Genomic DNA, 20,021 nt, shown 5'->3' on the forward strand with positions numbered 1-20,021 from the left:
TTACAAGGACTGCTTCCCTTCCTTTGATGCTCCTAATTATCTCAGGCAGGACACTTAACATCCCCCTGCCCCTCATCCCCCTCTCAGTCCTATGTATTTGATTTGTCAGTCTTTATTGCAAAAATTTTTGGACCCCTGTACTTATAAATGTCAGTCTCTATTGGAAATGCGATTGATCTGATGCCGTGGGTCTGTCCCACGAAAGCTCATCACTGAATAAATCATTTTGATAGTCTTTAAAGTGCTACATTTCTGCTGCTTTGTTTTGTTTAAATGCAGCAGAGGCGTGCAAAGGACGGTGGGTAAATCCTCGCATGTTTTCTGTGCCGTTTTTGCGCCTCGCCTTAGTGTACATCCCCTTCAGGTTTCCTCCTAGGAGAGAATGACTCGGACCCTGCGCTAAATATTTGAACCTAGAAAGCTGAGTCACCACATTCTGCGGACTGGAGCGAGGGGGCGGCTGCAGCCAGCGATGGCTGAGCGTGTTATTTTTCGCTAGACACAAATGAGGCCGTTTTAAATAGTACTTTCTTCACTCGGCATAAATGACGCATCGCCTATGTATAGGGAACGGTCTGGACCTGGGGAGTGGCCCGGCCCCACAAAACCGCCCAGCGGAGCCTTTACCCCAGCAAAGCGGACCAGGAATGCGTCTGATCAGCTGGCACCTGAACGAATCCAAGCAGGTCTAGGAACACAACCCGATCCCTTTTACCCGCCCGGCTTCGAGGGGCTGGAAACCTTTCTCTCGCCTTCCCCTTCCCTTCCCGTGCGCCGCGGGGTGCCAGACGCGTGACCCGCCTCCCTCCTCCGAGGGCTCCCAGCTGTGGTTTATTCTCCTGGCCTTTGCCTTCACTAGTGCCACCAAGAGCATCACCGAGAGGCCCCCGCCACTTCCAGCCGCTAAGCCCGGGCCGGCAGCAGCGGGCGTCCCGCGCCTTCTCCTGCCATCCCACGAAGTTGTCTGCGAAAATCACGCGCGCGCCTTTCGGCCGCAGCGCCCCCGCGGAACCCTACGCACTGCGGGGAGCGCGGCAGGGCGGGGGCGGTTCTGAATACTGCCACCGGGGCAGCACAGCCCGGGCGCCAGCACCTCCGGCTGCCTCTGCAAGGAGCCAGTGGGCACGTTTCGGAGCGCCCCTGGGACAGGTAACTGACCCGTTGCGCAAAGAGGCGCCGCGGCGCGCCCAGCGCCCGCAGCCCGGGAGGGCAGTGGCAGGGCAAAGCCGCCGAGCCTCGCCGAGGAAACGTGTGTTCCGACAAGCGACTGGACAGCTCGTCGCCTGGTGTTCGTCTGTAAGGTGCCACCGGGCGGCGGGGCGTAGGACCAGCCCATGCGCTCTGCGCGCCCGCCCCAGCGCCAGGGCGCAAACGGGGGTGGCCAGCGGGCCCCTGTGTAAGGGCTGGGCGATGGGGCGAACCCCCCCTCCGGGAGCCGGAGAAACACAAGAATCTCCATGTGCTTTCTCTCCACTGGCGGCTGGCTGGGGGTCGGGCTGCAGACGCTGCCCCGGCGGCTCCTTCTGTTACCAGCGGCATTCGGACTGACAGCTCTCCCTGCCAGACCAGCAATTGCACTCAGCGGCTCCGGAACAGGACCCCGGCCGCCGCCGCCGCCGCCGCCGCCGCCGCCCCAGCCAGCCCGGGGCACGGCACGCGCCTGCCTCCCCTGAACAGCCCGGAGCGCAGCTGGGAACCAGCCCGCAGGAGACACGTGCGTCCCCGCCGGCGGCGCAGATCTCCGCCCTTGCTCTTCGCCGCGCGCGGGCCGGCTAGTCGTGGACAAAACCGGAGCGCGATCGCCCGGCTAGCGAGCCCCGAGCCCGAACGGGAGAGCCAAGCGCGGCAGGATGAAGCGCCCCCCGGCAGAGGCAGGCGCCGCCGCCGCCTCCGCCTCCAGGGAATCGCAGGACGCGGCGACCGAGGGGTCCCCGCCCGGGAGCGAACCCGGGTGCCAGCCCCTCAGGCTGGCTCGGCCGGGAGGCAAGGGGGCCTCTCTCCGCTCGGCGCGCGCAGGCCACCAGCTCAGCGCGCCTAGCGGCTCGGAGGACACCGGCTCGCCCGCACCCTCGCCCCGGGAAGCCGAAAGCCGGGCCCCTGGCTCCCCTACCGCAGTGGGCGGGTCCCCTGGAAACGCTCCGTCCGGGCTCTCCACCGCGCAGCTGGGCGTCAGCGGCGGCCCGGAATCCTCCTCCTCCTCCTCCTGCCCTTCCCCGGGGCCCCAGGCCGGCGCCTTCCCGCTCCCCGCGGACAAAACCTCCCCGTCCTCCTCCGGGGACGAGAGCGACGCGGAGGACGAGGCGGAGGGCAAAGGCAGCGGGGCGAGCCGGGGCCCGAGCGAGGAGACCCACTACATCAGCACGCACGAGATCCAGCTCAGCGAGGTGGAGCACGACATGGACTTCGACGCGGCGCTGGCCGCCCGCTGGGACTTCGAGGACAACAACGTGATCTACTCCTTCGTGGACTACGCCTCCTTCGGCAGCGACGAGACGCCCGGGGACACGCCGACGGAGGAGGACAACAGCGGCTCGCTCAGCACCCCCGCGCCCACGGAGCTCGCCAGCATCCCCTCGGAAAGCGATATCCCCGGCGCGCACGGGGGCGCCCGCTCGGAAGCGAGCCAGGCGCGCAGCCCCAGGCGCGGGAGCGCGGAGCCGGCGGCGGGCCACATTCTCCTATCAATCAAACCCGCCCCCCGGGCTATAAAGGAGCTTAGCAACCCGCCCGCGCACCACAGCGCCGGCCAGGCCGCCAAGCATGAAGGCGACATGAGCCTCCGCGTCTCCGACCGCCAGGCCGCCTTCAAAGCCGCCGCCGCAGCCAGCCATGAGCAGGCGAGGAAATTCATCGCCGTCCCGGCGCGGCTGCAGACGCGGTGCGGCGCGCTACGGGCCAAGGAGCTGGGCGGCTACTCCAGCGGCGCCTCCAGCGCCGTCAGCGAGCTGGACGACGCGGATAAAGAAGTGCGGACCCTGACCGCGCGGGCGTTCCGCAGCCTGGCGTACCCCTACCTGGACACGCTCAGCTTCAGCTCCAGGGAGTCCTCCGCCTCCCTGTCCGACCAGGCGCTCGGGATCAACCGCTGGTCCACCTACTTGGACCTCAAGTGCGGCAACCTGGGGCAGAAGCCGGAGCAGAGCCTGTTCAAGAGCAGCGCCGAGCCCGGCGCCTGGCCCCGAAGCGCGGGAGCCAAGCCCACTACCGACCAGCTCTCCATCCGCTCCAATAAGTCGCAGGCGAAAGCCCTGGAGTTCGTGGTCAGCAAGCTGGACGGGGAGATCGCGCACGTGGAAACGCCGGCGCGCTCCGAGAAGCGCCTCCAGGCGGGCGCCCGGGTAGTCACTCTGCTGGAGACCTTGAATTTTAGCAGCAACATCGATGCGGGGGTGCCGCGCCCTGCCAAAGCTCCCGCCGGTGCAGCCCCGGGGCGCCCGGCAACGCCGCCCCGGGAGCCGGGCCAGGAGGCTGGCAGACCAGCCGCGGCCGAGGTCCCGGAGGGACCCCCCAATAAATCCAAGTTCGCCTCCAGCCTCCTCAAGAATGTCATCTCCAAGAAAATGCAGCTGGAGCACGAGTTCAGAATGGAGCGGGGGGAGATCACCGACACGTCCTACACCGGGCTGGCCGCCCCGCCGCCCGCCAAGCAGCAGGAGGGCTCGGCCCGGGAGAAGCCGAGGGAGGCGGGCGTGCAGAGGCAGAGCTCCAGGTATTCGGAGGGCAGCTCCGACTACACCATCGTGACAGCCGAGGAGCTGGGCGAGTTTGTGGAGAGCAAGTCGCCGAGCTCCAAGGCGTCCACGCCTCGCCTCGACCGACCCCTGTCGGAGACGCGCTTGGAGGAGGTCTGCGAAATTAAGAAGAGCGCCTCGGAGGCCATCAAGGCCACCTTCCTCCGCAGCCAGCACAGCGCCTTCAGGTCCTGGAGGGAGAAAGAGGCGGAGAAGCAGAAAGAGCGAGCTCCCCTCGGCAACCTGACGTCCGCCCCCGCCAGATCCGACTGGCGAGCCGACCTGGGGGAGCTCTCCGCCAGCAAGTCCACCAAAATGTCGCGTCTCTTCGTGCCCGGCATTCAGCACACCCCCAAGGAGAAACAGCCCGGCCCGCAGGTGACCAAGTTCGCCGCCGCCCCCGCTGCGGCGCGGGCGGACGCCTCGCCGAAGCCCCCAGCCCCCGAGATCAAGATCAGCCTCGGCAGCGTGCAGCAGCCCTTCAGCATCGCTAAGCTGCTCACCCCCAAACTCGCCGCGAGCCTCCCCAAGGCGGCGGAGGAGAGCCGAGGGCCGGCGGCGAAGGCCTTCAAAGCGGAGGGGCTGGACAAGGTGCCGCAGTTCTTGGTGCGCGATATCAGAGAAAACAAGCCCAAGGTGCCGGGGCCCATTCACCAGGTGCGAGACGTCAGGAAACTAATCAAGAGCTCCTACGGCCACGACTCGGGCGAGCCCGGCAGCGAGCGGAGCAGCGCGCTCTCCGAGCAGGGCAGCGCGGAGCAGAAAGCGAGGCAGCTGACCCTGGCGGGGGTCCCCAGAGCCCTGTCTCCCATGGTCATAACCTGCCAGGCGGTCAGCAGCAGCCGGGAGGACAAGAGCTGCGGCGAGCCGGGGGCCAAAGCGCAGCCTGCCACGCCGGAGGGCACGATCCTGGTGCACAGGACCTCGGGGAGGCTGCCCGTGGCCACCATCGCCCCCAACAAGAGCGACCCCCGCTTGCCTGCCGTGCTGAAGATCGTCTCCAAAGCCTCGGCTCCTTGGAGGCAGCCTCCGCCGCCGCCCGCGCTGGCGGAGAAGGGCAAGGGCGCGGGGGACGAGGAGCCGCGGGAGGAGGCCAAGGCGCCGCCCAGCCGCAACGCGTTGGAGAAGCTGACGGCGGCGGTGCGCAGCATGGAGGAGCTGTACAGCTTCAGCAAGCACGAGTGGAAGCGCAAGAGCGACCCGCGGCCCATCACCGACAGCCACGTGCTCTCCCTCATCGCCAGCGAGGAGCGAGGCTCGGCCTCGGCCTCGGCCGCTCCTCCGCGCCAGCCTCGCCCCGCCCCCGCCCCAGACAAGGTCTCGGCCAAGGCGGCCGCCTTCGAGAGCCTGGCGCGGGAGCGGCCCCGCCCCCTCGCGGCGCCGCGCGGGGAGGAGGCCGCGGCGGACCGAGCCCCAGGCACGCAGCCGCCTCAGAGCCTCGTTACCCTCAGCTCCGCGCAGAAGGCGGCCCCGGCCCCGGCCAAGCTCCCCACCGAGGCGCCCCCGCTGCGCGCCCTCAAGGGCCAGGCCGGGCCCGGCCCGCGCTCCCTCAAGCTGGGCCCGGCCGCGGGGAAGGGGCCGGGCGAGGCCGAGAAGGGCGCGGCCGGGCCGGACTGCGGGAACTACCTGGCCATGCCGCTCAAGGGGCCGCCCGCCGCGGCAGCAGAGGGGGGCAGCCCCGGCCCGCTCTCGGCCGCTCTGCAGCCCAGCGGCCCCAAGCGGCAGCCCGGCCCCGCCGCCGGCCCGGAGCTGCCGCCCGCCGCCATCTACCCGCAGTCGTTGCCCGGCGCCGCCCTGCCGGGGGCGCTGTCAGCGCCGCTGCTCTGCTTCTCGCCGCCCTCGGCCGCCGAGCCCTTCCCAGGCACGCAGCGCAAGGTGCTGCTGGACCTCAGCACTGGCCACTACTACCTGGTGGACGCGCCCGTGCAGCAGCCCCTCAAGAAGCGGCTCTTCGACCCCGAGACGGGGCAGTACGTGGAAGTGCCCGTGCCCCCGCACCCGGCCGTGGCCCCCGTGCCGCTGCCCATCTCCCCCTTGGCGCTCAACCCGGGCCCCTACGGCGCCACCTACATGATCTACCCCGGCTTCCTGCCCACCATGCTGCCCGCGAACGCCCTGCAGACTCCGCTCTCGCTCCCGAGCAGCGACATCAGCGCCCCCGCCGCGGCCAGCAGCCCAGCCGTAGCGGGACTGGGAGCGGGCGGCGGAGGAGAGGCTGCTTTTGTGGAAAGCCCTTATTACATCGCCACGGGTAAATCCCAGTCCGCCGCCGCCGCTGCCCAGCTCAGGGGGGCGGAGGGGAAGCCGGTCATCAGCATCACCTCGCAGCAAATGGGGCCACGGATAATTGCCCCGCCCTCTTTTGATGGTACCACCATGCGGTTCGTGGTGGAGCACAGATGATGATGAACCCAAGGGGGATGCCGGTGAGTTGGTATAGGCTCTTAAACACGCATGCCACAAATGCCAGCGATTCCATGGTAAAGTTAAACATCGGGGGGGGGGGATAATAGAAGAATGCTTAATCTCACAGATGGGGAGACAGTCAAACGTTGGTAAGCCATTGTGATAAGGGGCCCAAAAGATTTTTGTTTTACATGTCGCTTGGCAAAGTGATGTACGCACAAAACTGGGAAAAATAGTATGTGTGTGTCTTCCCTGTTAGGCCTGGTTTGTTCAGCAATATACACCAAAGACAAGCTCCTTTTTTCTCTGGAGTATTTCTTAAAGCACTTGCCTAATGTAAAACTTAAAGATATCTAAAATGTAACCTGTTTGCCATGACAGTGGGTGTTTCTTTCTGCTTTCCTCCCTCTTCTTTGCTGGTTAGAGTTTGCAGGATCCTTTTATTCTTAGGACCCTTATTTTTTTTTTTAATTTCTTTTTAAAATGGTTTCTACGATGTGTGTATAAATAGACACATTCAATATAATCATCTGGTTACTTGGTCTCCCTTTTAAAAGTGAGGATCATAGTTTTCTAGTGGGAAAGCCATTAGTCTCTAGGGACAAGGGAAGCAACAGCTGGGATTGAAAGACCTCTCTGCCTTAATTTATCCTTCAGTAAGTTAGGTAGGATCATACTCACACCAAAAGGTGACTCTCCTTCTCTTCATTTTCCAGTGGGAGAGGGACACAAGTTAGTGTTCCTTTTTCTGAGCTCCCATGGAGGAGTATTAGGTGCCCTTCCTGCTTATTTTCAAGATAGGTAGGAAGAAAAAAAACAAACTAGACCACCCCAGGGCATTTCTCCTGCGCATTGAGGATGCAGGAAGATTGATCTGAAAGAGACCAACTCCATTTCACTTCCCTTTGTTGGGGAGGTTCTAGTTAGTCGTTCTATTTTCATGAAATTGCGCTAACAGGAGCACAGTCATGAGATAGGCATGTTCCGTGGTATTGCATTGAGAATTTCAGCAACTGTTGGCCAACCACCAGCATAGCTATATCAATGTAAGAAGACAGCCACTATGAACTGTGATTTGCACAAGTTCAGCTTGTTTCACTTTCAAGCACAGGTAATGTTGCACCAAGGCAAAGCAAATTTTAGCTTATTTTGAAGAGTTTGCCTTTGTGCGGTTACTCCAGTATCTGGCCCAGATAACTGTAGGTTAAACAGCGTAAGGCGTTAGTAAAGATGAGGCTTGAATGTTCAGTGAGTTTAGATGTGTCACAGAAGAAGGATGATATGGCTGAGTATTCAACAAATGCAGAAATCAGGCTGCAGAAAAGCATAAACTCGTAATTGTGGGGAGGTGTGGCAACTCTGAAAAGACAGTGAACGTCATTATCGAATGCCAGTTCACATATGTTACGAAACAAATGTCAATACAGTAGAACCCCAAGATACGTGCACTCAAGTTGCACAAATTTCGTGTTAACTCAATTCTGAGTGATGGGGAGCTGGTGCCTGGCTCCAGGCTGCCTGACACTCAGGGGAGCTGGCAACAGAGCAGTGCAGCAGCACCTTCTGTCCACATAACTCATGTTAGGGGCACGCTATTGTAATTGTAACAACTTATACAAATTAAAATAATAATATTTTCCAAATACTTTTTAAGTACTTTAATAAGTGAGGTTTCCTGGGAGTACAGCATGAAAGATACATCATCCGACCAAAATACTCATTATACAAAATGTATGATACTAAATTTGATACATTTTCAACCATATTCATAATGTACTAATAGGCTTTTCCAATCAACAACTATTTGCATCACTGAAAATGTAAGTGTGGTTCTCATCTCTGCACATTTTGACACACAGCACAGTGAGGTACACTTTGACACTACAGGAGGCTGTGTGTAACTAAAGATAATTGTCCTTCAAATTTATTTGTTTGTGTATCTCGTGTAAAGGCGACAAAGAAGGGTCAATATATGCTTTTAAGGATGCTGATTATTACAGCATATAGTAAACTGTTCTCCTGTCTCACAAAAATTTTTCAAGACTTTAGAAGGTGGTTTTTTTTCTCCTTTTGCACTGAGATGGAATTGAGAGCTTGTAATTTTGGGGGGTGGGGGGTGGGAGTGGAGGAAAAGTGTGTGTATCTTTAAGGATGTGAAACTAAGGTAAACATCAGACAGGTGTTACAGCATGCAGTGCTCCTCCCAATTCCTGACTTTAAAAATAAAAACCCTAAAACCCTAACTGAAATAAATGGGTATTATAGCTTAGTCACACACCACAAAATAAATTTTTCTTCATCTTCACTTTTTCACACACATTATTTTCGGTGAAAAAATTGGCAACACTACAACCATAAAGCGTCCTGTTCTTTGTTTCTGTATGCTGACCTCATTTTACATCTCCCTGTTCTTTCATTGTTTCTCCTACTATCTTCCTTTTTCTTTCTTTCCTTGCATCATCTGTATGTCTCTCTTCTTCCACTTTTGCCACTTAATCAGCGTACACTAACTAATTTCAGTCTGCATCCAATCCCATTTGTAGATTAACTGCAGAACTTTTCTGCAGAGCCTAAAGCAAACGGAAGTAATTGCCATATCTCATGAGCTAGCCATGAATTTTTAAGAGTTTGAAACCATATTTTCTTTTTAGCTTCTCACAAAAAAATACCATAATATACTAACATAAAAGTTGGGGGGGGGGTATGTTTTTGGTTTTCCCCTTTTTCCATTCCTTGCTTTCTTATTATCTCTTTCTCTTCATCTTGTACCCTAGTGCATGCACATTCTCTCACTCCCTCCATCTCTCTCTGCTATTGTGGTCATTCTTCATAAGATCCTCCTTTGGTAATTGTGTCACTGTGCCAAGGACTGAACAGTCTCAAAACTGGTATCCTTTGGAGGTCAATTTGACCAGACTCACTTTGTCTTATTTCTTTGTATGTTGCTGTTCATCATGGTTGAAGTTGGTCGTGTTGCTATTGGTGACCTGTCCTTGCAAACATTTGTTCCTGTTAGCAGATCTCCTCATATGGTGTATCTACACTAGGAACTAATTTAGAAGTTAGGCACTACATCGAAGTTGCCAGCAAAGGGTCTACCCACATTTTCCCTTACTTCCTGGGAATGGAGTAGTGCCCTACTTTGAAGTTTAACTTCGAAGTAGGGTGTGTGGAGATGCTTAACTTCGAAGTTATTTTTGTAGTGTAGACACAGCGAAATTGAACTTAATCAAATGACTCATGTTAGCAAGTATTTGAATGCTGTAATGGTCCCTTACTCAACTATCTGGTTAAAGTGCAACCTTACTGAATGTTTTTTAGATTCTTAGTATGCATGTGTCAAGGAATAAACTGCTTTGTCCCTGTGAAATAGTCAGCAATTTATTCCTTCCCCCCCGTATTAATGACCATTCTTGTGAGCTTGCTGGTAGACTAGTTCTTAGGGTTCATCTATTTCTGCAGCAGTGATTAATTAAAGCTGACTGCTTCCATGGTATCAGTTGTGCAGGTGCACACACTAATAGGTGAATAAAAATTAATATCAACTTTCATCTCCTTTGGAATATGTGGTGAGTGGAATGTAGGTGTGGAGACGCTATTTGATGTAGTAGAAAGGAATGACATTGAAGGGAAAGTCATTTGATTTTAAATTCCAGTGAGATTATCCTTAATAAAAGTGCCTGTCCTGCAATGAATTTGTTACGGCTGGACCTCAAACACTTGTATGGGTTTATGGAGTTCTGTCTGTCTGTATGGAGTTAATTGCTGGGTTGGATCTTTACACTTAAAGAAAAGTAACACTGTGCATGAAAGACTGAAAATGGTGGTTTTTAGGGTGTGTAAATATTTGCATTTAGAATTCCTAGAGGGCTATAACTTGATTATATGTGAGTTGAAGCTTGTCTTATAACTGCTCAGGTGATAAGTTGAGTTGTATTACAAATATTTATTTTGAAAAAATGAAATGTTTCTGTTACTTATTCATGTGGCCAGGATGTAGCGTTGGTATGAATATTCTAATAATGAGAAAAGCCTAAATCAAAGTTGAGCAATTCTGATTACTTAAGTGTGCAAATGTAAACACTCATTCTAAGTATTTTCTTCATCCATGTATGAACTTTTAATTACCAACGGAGATGGTCACTTTTTAAAAGTCTGACTTCATTTAATTATTTAGTTAGAGTTTGTTCAGTCTAAGAAGTCAAATACACTTAAAAATTGTGAATTTAAAATTTAGTTGCATAAGGTGCCTGATATAGCAATGTTGAGAGACCACAATTCAGGAAAGCACTGAATTTTATATGCTGTTATTTGATACTGGCAACAGATTAAGAAATTGGCAATATTGTAATAAGTGGCATTATTTATAGTTCTGCAATAATTTAGGGTGCTTAAATCAGTAATTAATGTAAGAATTTATAATGTAAAACTGTACAACGTTCTAGACCTTAATTTCTGTCATTGGTGTATTTTTACAGGAACCAGGATGAAGAATTATCCTTCTTTAATCTGAAATGTGATAACACTAAACGTTCATCCTTAAAAACTGCTTCCATGGTTTTCTCATTTTTTGCTTCATACAAAACAAGTGTGTAAGTTTCTTGTTTTCTCCTTGGTACCCCCATTTTTGGTGTATGTATACATTTAACTATGCAGAACAGGGGTGAATGATTGCATAATTTTCGGTAAAATTGTTCCTTTTTATACCAAAGCCAAGCAGACACTATACATACCCCATGCTTGTAGCTCAGTGAAAACGCTAAAATTGTACACATTTCCATGTCTTCTTTTTAAAAATTGTTTCTGAGTGGTGTTAGTACTGCTCTATTGTGTGTAAATGTAACATGGTTTAAGTTTGGATCAAAATATATCTTCTTTCAGGTACTCAGAATTTGTTATTAATTTATAATGCAGCTAAATAATTTACAGTACAGAGGCCCTAAATCTTCTCCCTTTGATATCAATGGGAGTCTTTCCATAGATGTCAGTGGGAGCAGGATCAGGCCCCTAGTTTATAACATTATAGGTGTGCATTACGAATAACAGTCATAGTGATATAGAGACTTCAGGTTATATTAGTGAGTGGTTTTGGCATGGTTTCAAACATGGCTGTGAAACTGTCACAAAATTTGTTTTGATTACCGTCATTTTTATTTGTCCTTTTGTATTTGACGTTACAAGTTTCGTTAACCATGGCAGTTGTTAAATAATAGAAACTGAATGTAATCTTTTTAGATCCCAATGTTAAAGGAGAAGATAACATTTATTTTTCTTTAAGACTGCAGTCTGTTGTTACAAATACCCTACCTTTGTTCAAAATTTATTTAATCTCCTTGAGCCACACTACAAAGGAACTGTATAATGTTGGTTCTTCAGTGTTGTTTTCTTTTGTGTTCATTATATGGCAGATTCATCTTAGGTCCACATTAACATTCTATGTGCTTAAGAAATTATTTCTTAAAAAAGGGGAAAAGATGCAAAATATAGCTAGACAGCAAGGGACAATTATAGGTCTGCTATATCTGCTGAAGCTGGTGGAGTTACACCAGTGATAGATTTGTCTTATTAAAAGGGAACTGTTAAGATGAGGGTAGGTCCACATTACATTTGATTTTAATCAGTGACCTGCTTGTGTTTTGGTTGCTGCCGTTCAAATCAGTGGGAGGGCAAGAGATGCAAGACCAGGTCTATAGTTTTTAGTACAGTATAGCATCTCAAGGGCACAACATGCCTTCCATTGATGCTATTTGAAAATATATGTACAAGGATCTCTTGGTGCATATAGTTTATCCAGACATAGTTTTCTCTTATCAGTTTGAAAATTTACCCTTGTTTTACGCTCTGTCTTTAACTTTAAACAGGCTCTGATCTGTATCTGGTCTTGATTTGTATAAGAAAGGAAAAAAAACACTTTGTTTTATAGGAAGGGCTGTGTTGTTAAGATGATAGAAATTGAAACTAGAACCCCTTGTCTCGCAGAGGACAACCTTATCTCTGCCAATTCTAAATATATATGCAGGAGTTTCAGTTGCTGGTTAGTAAGATTCTTAGATTGCAAAGCTTTGGTACAAATAAGTCCTAAATTGTTTTTAATCGTAAATTTCAGAAAATGAATGGCCAAAAAGCCTCACAACCAACTTTAAGATGATGATATTTTTATTTAAAATACAAATAGGAACTTTACAATAAAAGAAAATTACTTTTTTGTGTTGCTAACTTGTCCCTTTTCAAAGGTAATATGTTCATCTTTGTTTACGTTCATAAAAACTCTTATCTTGTGCAATTCTAAAATACTCATGGCTAGTTAGTTAGATGTTTAGAACTACAACCTATTTATCTCTATATGAAAGGTAGGAAGTAGGTTTTGTTTTAATGTTTAGTGTAAGAACTAATAAGGAGTGTAACTTTAAAACATGAGAGAGATTCGAGGCTCACCAAACATAAGAGAGAGCAAACTTTTCTTTGAGCGTATATCTGTACAAATATTTAATTCATGGCAAGCTCTGAAATCTACCGTGTGCTAGCCTGGTGTACATCAAGTTTTCATGTGGAGATTGTTGCTGCAGTTTAAAAGTTCCATAGTGCTCTTTCATCTACCCTGCTTTGAAATGGGATTTGATCACTTGTGAGAATTGTTAGTGTTGTATAGACAAGGCTTCAGATGAGATGTTTGAGGTCCTTTAGTTGAGTAAAGAAGGATATTTGGTTTTGAAGGTAACCATTTAAAAGAATGTTTACAGGATGTCAAAATTTAAAATATCAAATCTTGCGTTCTCCATATTTTCTTAAGTAAAATTCCTATTAATTTCGATAGGATTTTCCCAGAATAAGGAGAAGGATCCCAGTCTTGCTTCCTTTGAAAACATCAGCTAAACTTCTTTTGATTTAATTGGAAATAGGATCAGGCTATAAATAAGAAATGTGAGATTTGTCCCTAAATTCATTTAAAATGCTTTTTTGACATATTTCCATATAAAAGGTTATTTTCCATATTTAAACATCCTGCAGTTGAATTTGATAGATAGAGGAAATCTGTTAAAAAATCCAGTATAGATAATACCCAGCTGTCTTGTTTATGACTTTGTGCAGAAGCAACCATCTTGAGCCTTCTGGCTGTGCAAGCCTGGGAAGGCTATGGCTTTTGGATCCGTGAAACATTGACCTATTCAAAAGAAAGATTTACCTTCTAGTGATGCCCTAATAAAATGAATTCTAACAGCTCGGTTGCCAAAAACTGTGGCATTGGTAGACAGCTGGAAAACTCATGCAAATAAATTTGCCTCCCAGAGTGCCTAATTCTTGCTTCCTTTATAACGGTCGTTCTCCCCAGCCACCTGTGGCCAGTCAGTAAATTGGAATTATATCAGCTATAGGTCAAAACAGCTGTAATTCACAGGCTTTGGAGTATCTATATATAATGTAACCTTAATTATGTTTGGCAACTGCTCCACCATAGTGCTTGTTTTAAGCTTTTAAAAGTGAGTTTAGCCTTCTGAACCTATTTGCTCCTATGTCCATTGTTTCACTGTTGGTCTCTTAATTCTTTTCTGTAGCTCACGGGTTCATTTGTGAAATCAGCCATCGAAAGCTGTGACTCTGCATGGCCTCATTGCTATATAGTAATGGTTCCTGCACTACAATCCAGGGATTACAAATGGTCTCTATGACAAAATGTTTTCTAATTTAAACAATTAGTGATTGGGAGGAGAGATGCTATGAGAAAATTTTTCTCTCACAAACTGGTCCACGGAATGAAACTTGCATCCCTGCCATACAGTAATTCCCTGTCATATATTATATGGAAATTAATTGGCTGAAAATTTGATTGGCGATTCTGTTGAACTTGTTCAGGGATTCTCCTGGGAGTGATTGCTTGCAGATAAATAGGCCAGTTGTGAAATGAGCAGCTCACTCTGTCTGACTTTTAAAATTGGACCTGTGAACCTAGTAAGAGCTCAAATGCAGTTCTTCTCTATTTTAATTCCTTAGATAATTTATTCCTTTTATGTGTCTGAGGAAGCAGTGTTTCTGCTTCTTGGGGGAACTGGCAGATTGATGGAGAGAGACTTAGGCTTTGTAGCATAGATACAGGGCTTGTCTCCATTACCGGGTGGAGCGATGCTGTGGGGGTCAATCCACTAAGGGTTGATTTAGAGAGTCTAGTTAAGATCAGCTAAATGGACTGCTGAACACACTCCCATTGACTCTGGTACTCCGATGGCAGGGGATGCATAAGGTAAGTCAAAGGAGGAGTTTCTCCTGTCGACCCCACAGGGTGTAGACACTTCAGGTGGTCGACCTAAGGTACATGAGCTCAAACTAAGTGAATAACATAGCTAGAGTTATATAACTAAAGTTGCCCCTACTTAGTTTTGGCACAGCCATAGCCCTCTACTGTAGAAATAGCCTGTGCCAACATTTTTTTCCATCAACGTGGGAACACCACCTCCCTGAACAACATTAGCTAAGTTGACAGGAGCCTTCTTCTGTCAACATAGCTGTGTCTAATTTGGGGATTTTGTTTGTGCAGTGTTGTTTGTCAGAGGTGTGGGTTTTTTCACACTCCTGATTGACATAAGTAAGCTGGAATAATTTTTTAATTGTAGATCAGGCCTTTGACCGACATTCAACTGCACGCTTCAAAATCCCCCAAGCTTGAGTTTCTCCAAACACATTGATAGGCCTCTCCATTGCGCAGCACAGGTCCTATCCAGATCATTTTGGGCCATACCTTGCATTCTTTACTCTCACAAAACAGCCAATGAAGACGATGGGAAATTTTAGTGAATAAAAACCTAAACTAAATATAAAAAATATTGAGACTAGTTTTAAATTTTTGAAAATTACCTTTCTCAAAGTAAAAAACAACAAAAATGTTTTATTTTAATACACTTGGTTATTTCAATGTTTGTTACATTTAAGGAAGATCTTAGAATTTAATTGATAGTTGTTTTTGTTTCCTCTGATGTATAAAATATAGAAAATCAGCTACAGTTGTCTTGAAGTACATGTGTGATTTTATTTCACCAGAGTTTATTTGTTTACAGGCACAAATTGAAATTTTCCTCAGGATGAAATGCACTGCAAGTATACAGATAGTGAGTGATTTAACATATGATGTTCTCATTTACCTGCATCATTGTGGAAATCAGGTGAAAGAAATTATGTTTTTAACATTTTAGAACTCCAGAGTGCACAATTAGACTATATAGCATGTAAAGTTCATCTCTTTGTTCCTCAATAATATTGCCTAGGTTTATAAGCTTTACATTTTTATCAAAAGTTTGCTTTTCTGTTCAAGTGCCTCTTAAAGAAAATGGATGCATCTTTGGTGTTTTCATAAATAATAATAAGTCTATATATGTTACAAATAGGATTTCTGCATTATGTGAACAGACAGTACTTCAGACTGCAGGACAGTATAGATGCCAAAGTACCACACAAATATATGTAAATAAATATAAATGACAATACACATCTAGAACTGAAAGGGAGCTTGGGAGTTCATCTTTGTCCAGTCCCCTGCCCTCTTGGCAGGACCAAGCACCATCCCTGACGTCTATTTGCCCAATCCCTAAATGGCATCTGCAAGGATTGAACTCACAACCCTGGGTTTAGCAGGCCAAGGCTCAAACCACTGAGCTATCTCTCCCCCTGTATAGTACACAAATATGTATGTTACACAAATATATGTATGGTACACACACTGTAATACTAGGATCAGCATTTAAAAATATTAGTGACATGCCTTTTTCTATAACGGTGCTCAAAGAGGAGTTTCACATTACAGTTTACAAGACAAAGGTTTGCACACACAAACTCTCAGGATTTACAGTTTTGCCCTGTGTACTTGAAAGAATAAAAAAGGTGCCCTGTATTTCAATATATATATAGTTCCAAAAATATTAGTAGTAGTTGTTTTTGTTAAACTGCCTGTAAAAAATGAAAAGCAATAACATGAAGAAATATCAACAATTATCTGTTCTCTCAGGGGAAATCTCTTCAGTGGAATGTTTGACACTAGGATTAAAACAGTGTTTGTTTAATTTTGTCCGTTAATACTAAACAGACTTCATGTTTGCATGAAGGCTCAGTTATGCAAGGTGTTGAATGATTTGGTCCCAATCCAGCAAAGAACTTGAGTATATCCTTATCCGATGTGTTTAAAGTTAAGCATGTGATTCAGTACTTGGCTTAACTGGGGCCAGAACTCTCAGCATCCTGAAAGATGGAGCCCCAGATCCCTAACATTACGTGTATGCAAAAAAATTCAGGTCTGGAGTACTATCATGAAATATGCAGGCCTACACTGCTGCAAAGAGTAGCTAGAAAAATCCTGTAATATGGTGCTTATGCATGCATACACAGTGGTGATTTTGTCAAGCTAATATGATCATGTGTAACCATATTATCTTGAATTAGAATCAAGCCCTCTGTGTCAGAGTTCAAAAGCTGCTAATATTGTATGTTTCATATTGTGGCCATAGTACCTTTATGGGTGAAATTCACCCTTTTGTAGAGGGTCAGCACAAAACACATATACCAGCCAAGTTCCATATAAGCCCTGTGGCCTGATGAAAAACCCTCTGAAGTCAGCGTAAAGACCCCCTGTTGATTTCAGTGGATTTTGAATCAGGGCCTGCTTGAAGATTTAAATGGCTCTCAGGAGGCATAGACCTTGTGTTTACTCTACAGCAGGGTGGGGTGTGTGTCACTCTTTTAGAATTATAGATGTATTCACTTTGGTGACTGATTTGAAAAGTACTCTTATGGGTTGTGTGGTTTTGTTCCTGTCTGCATTCAAAGATGAGTTTACTGTCTAGTGGTGATGGCCAGAGTGTCATTCCGTTCTCTTAGAAGTTGCTATAAACTTGTGGCTACCTGAGAATGCACACAGTACTTTTAAAACCTGCCTGCTGTTGAAGATGTGTGTGTTTTTTGTGGGAGTGAGGGAAGCATCAGTATTAAGAAATATTTAACAATGCAAATATGAAGTAAAGACAATGATTGTTAAAGAGAATGTAAGTGGTATGTTTGATTAGTGCACAGTTGGTTACATTGTAAATGGCAAAGGCAGAGTGTTGTGAAGGTTTTGTAATGTTAACGGACTATTGCCAGTGGAAAAAGAGAAGATACGTACATGGAGAGAATTTGACTCTTTAAATTGCTTTCAACATAGACAACACTGTTTGTGGCAAGTTGAAGTCTGAAGTGATCACATTACAGAATGCTGTGAACTTGGAATTTAAGAAAAAATTAATACAGCAAAATAGCTCTGAAAATTGCACTAATAGTGTATTGCACAAGGAGAAAATTTAATATGAATCGTGAGAATGGACAGTTTTGAAACCATTGATACCAAAGTTTCTAACTCATTAGCTAACATTTGCATATGTTTTTTGAATGTTATGACAAATGAAATGTATTTTTCAGTAAAAGACACATTGGAAACAAGCATAAACTGTTTGACTGTGTGTTTGTGAAATTAAATGCCATTGTCCATAATAATGCTGTGGTGTTATTTAACATGTAAAATACCAAATAGCAGAAGGAAAGCTTATGCTACGTAGCAAGGGCCAAAATGTACACTGACAAACTACAAGTTCTTTTGAATGCTGAATGAAGTTCTCAGAATGCTGTCACATAATATGAAAGCAATTGAGGAATAAGCAAATTCAGAACATGGTTTTCTTGTCTGATCTCCTCAGTAGTTTGAATTATGATGTAACTGTACAGCATGTGTTCTCATAATGTGGCTTGTGGTCCACCAAGCTGCCTTCTTCACTTGTAGTCCACAGGCTCAGATATTTTGAAAGCTATATAATTATGGGGATATGAGAGAGAGGGGCTCTATGAAAAGATTGGGTGCAAGGTAAGTTGGAGAAAATCTGCTCTGTAGCAAAGTATTCAGCTTCATTATGGACTCAGTTCTGTGAGGTGCTGCCTGTGCTCCTATGTGGGAGGGATTATTTCTCCCTATCAGCCGTCTGAGGCTCTTACTGCACTGAAAAAATGTGTTTCATATGGAGAGGATATTTTGTAGGAACAGTAATATTTGGGGCCAATTATTTTCTGTGTAACCTTACTGACTTCAGAAGGGATATAAGTCAGGGCAAAATTTGGTCCTTTGAGGCATTTTCTTGGTTTGTGATGAGGCTATAAATCAAGTAGAAAATGCTGTAACATTTGTTTCAGTAATCAGGAGAACAGCAAAGAACTGCTCCTAGTCCTCATTGCTGTCAGTAGTAAAATTACAATTGACATCAGTTGTGCTTGATCAGATCCCAAGATAAAGCACTGATTGATAGCATAAAAACTCAACCTAGATTTCCACAGACCAAGCCAATAAGACCCTTATCCTGCACCATGAACGTCAGTGTGAACTTTGCTTTTGACTTCAATGATCAGGCTCTGGAAGAGCAGTGAAAAGACTCATTTTGTCATGGGCATCCTAGGAGTCTGAGACTCTTGCTGCGTGTTCTCAAGCACCTGATTCAACTGCCTTTTCTCATTGACTTCCCTGGGAGAGAGATCAAGGTCTGAGGCTATGCAGTGAAACCTGTGGTTGGCCCCGACTTGCAGGGCTCAGACCAAGAGTTTGTTTAATTGCAGTATATGTTTTCTGGCTTGGGCTGGAGTCCAGGCTCTCAAACCATATGAGGTGGGAGAGTCCCAGATTTCTACACCCAATTTAATAGCCTTTTAGCCCAAGTCCGCTGGCATTTGTAATTTCAGTGAAGACATATGCAAAGTGATCAAAATCCCCCTTTGAAGATGCTAGAATGAAGCCGCAGTCTGGTGAGGGGTACATTGGTTTTCATGAGCATTTACGGCACTTAGCATCTTGCAGTTTTGGGGTTCCATACTTCTTTCTGTTTAGCATGCCACATCTCCCTTCGTTGGGCAGTCACAGTGCTCTTCTTTAAACATTTGCCTTTTATGGGAACTTTTAAAGTAAACATGCCTCCTACCTCGAACTTTTTAAAAACTAATGGGCCTGATAGTCTCCTCTGACCTATTAGGTAGTGGTGTAACTTCACTGACATCCGTAAAGTTACTCTGGTGAAAGAGAATCAGGCCCAGATCTGTTTATGTATAACAAATAAATGGTGCCTGACAGAATGACTGTATAAATGAAAAAACTGAATGAGAGGGTAAGGGATCCTAATTGTGCCTCTTTTTATTGGAAGAAATAAGCAGTAACAAGATATCTTCTGAGGCAGCCCACTTACAAAAAGTCCCATTCCCCTAATTTTTTTCTCTAACTGACGAAGGAGGTATGTTTTGACTTGAGAACAATAGACAGGATGATGACAGCTTGACTTTATGCAGGTCGCCCAGCAGCAGCATGTGGTGAATTTAAACAGTTATTATTAGAAAGTTAGCTATGGAGTTCTAGAAGGTTGTTTTCTGAAGTCATTCCAGATGAATTAGTAAAGAGAAGGGTTATCTCAAGTTGTAATAGAGTTGAAAGGCAGGTGATTTAAAAAAAAATCTTTTCAACCTCCTTACCACCCTCCCTACTCCCGCTCCAAGAAATCCCTTACAATGTTTTTGATAAATTTGACATATGCTTTTGGCTCTCAGAAGAGCCACGTCAGTTTACCTCTCTGACATACACTTACGACAGATTAGTGAAGTTCATATTTCTTTCCCAGTCATTCTCTTTGTTGTCGCAGTTGTCTAATTCTGGGCCATGATCATAAGCAGTATCAGTTTGCTGGCCTAGAGTGGGATTGCTTGAATTATCAGTGGGCAAAATCGGCTGTTCTGTTTTGTTCAACATATCACAAAGGCAGTAGGACTTTCCAGTAGTGCCAACTCACATGTTAAATATTCACTAGTTAGGATCCCAAAAAGAGTGTTGAACTGATTTTAAAAATC

General features: G+C 47.1%; 1 protein-coding gene and 1 long non-coding RNA gene across 3 annotated transcripts in view; one reads left to right on the plus strand and one right to left on the minus strand.

The window, feature by feature from the left end:
- The window catches only part of LOC142012769 (uncharacterized), a 23,294-nt gene extending 18,449 nt beyond the window's left edge, over positions 1–4,845 (minus strand). The window contains exon 1 of the long non-coding RNA XR_012645460.1: positions 4,711–4,845. This is a non-coding gene — a long non-coding RNA (uncharacterized LOC142012769). The remainder of the gene's footprint in view (positions 1–4,710) is intronic.
- On the plus strand, positions 1,521–17,635 carry C4H4orf54 (chromosome 4 C4orf54 homolog). Of its 2 annotated transcripts, none has more exons than XM_074993530.1 (3): positions 1,521–6,157; positions 10,616–10,729; positions 15,185–17,635. In XM_074993530.1, exon 1 carries the CDS (start codon positions 1,851–1,853, stop codon positions 6,132–6,134), a length of 4,284 nt encoding a protein of 1,427 aa, XP_074849631.1. In that variant the 5' UTR covers positions 1,521–1,850; the 3' UTR covers positions 6,135–6,157; positions 10,616–10,729; positions 15,185–17,635. The 2 variants fall into 2 exon arrangements, with proteins under 2 accessions (XP_074849631.1, XP_074849632.1); XM_074993531.1 differs by having other exon boundaries at positions 10,616–10,725.
- Positions 17,636–20,021: the final 2,386 nt, after the last annotated feature.

This window comes from Carettochelys insculpta, chromosome 4 (genome assembly GCF_033958435.1).
Source record: "Carettochelys insculpta isolate YL-2023 chromosome 4, ASM3395843v1, whole genome shotgun sequence".
In the NCBI taxonomy this organism is placed as follows: Eukaryota; Metazoa; Chordata; order Testudines; family Carettochelyidae; genus Carettochelys; species Carettochelys insculpta.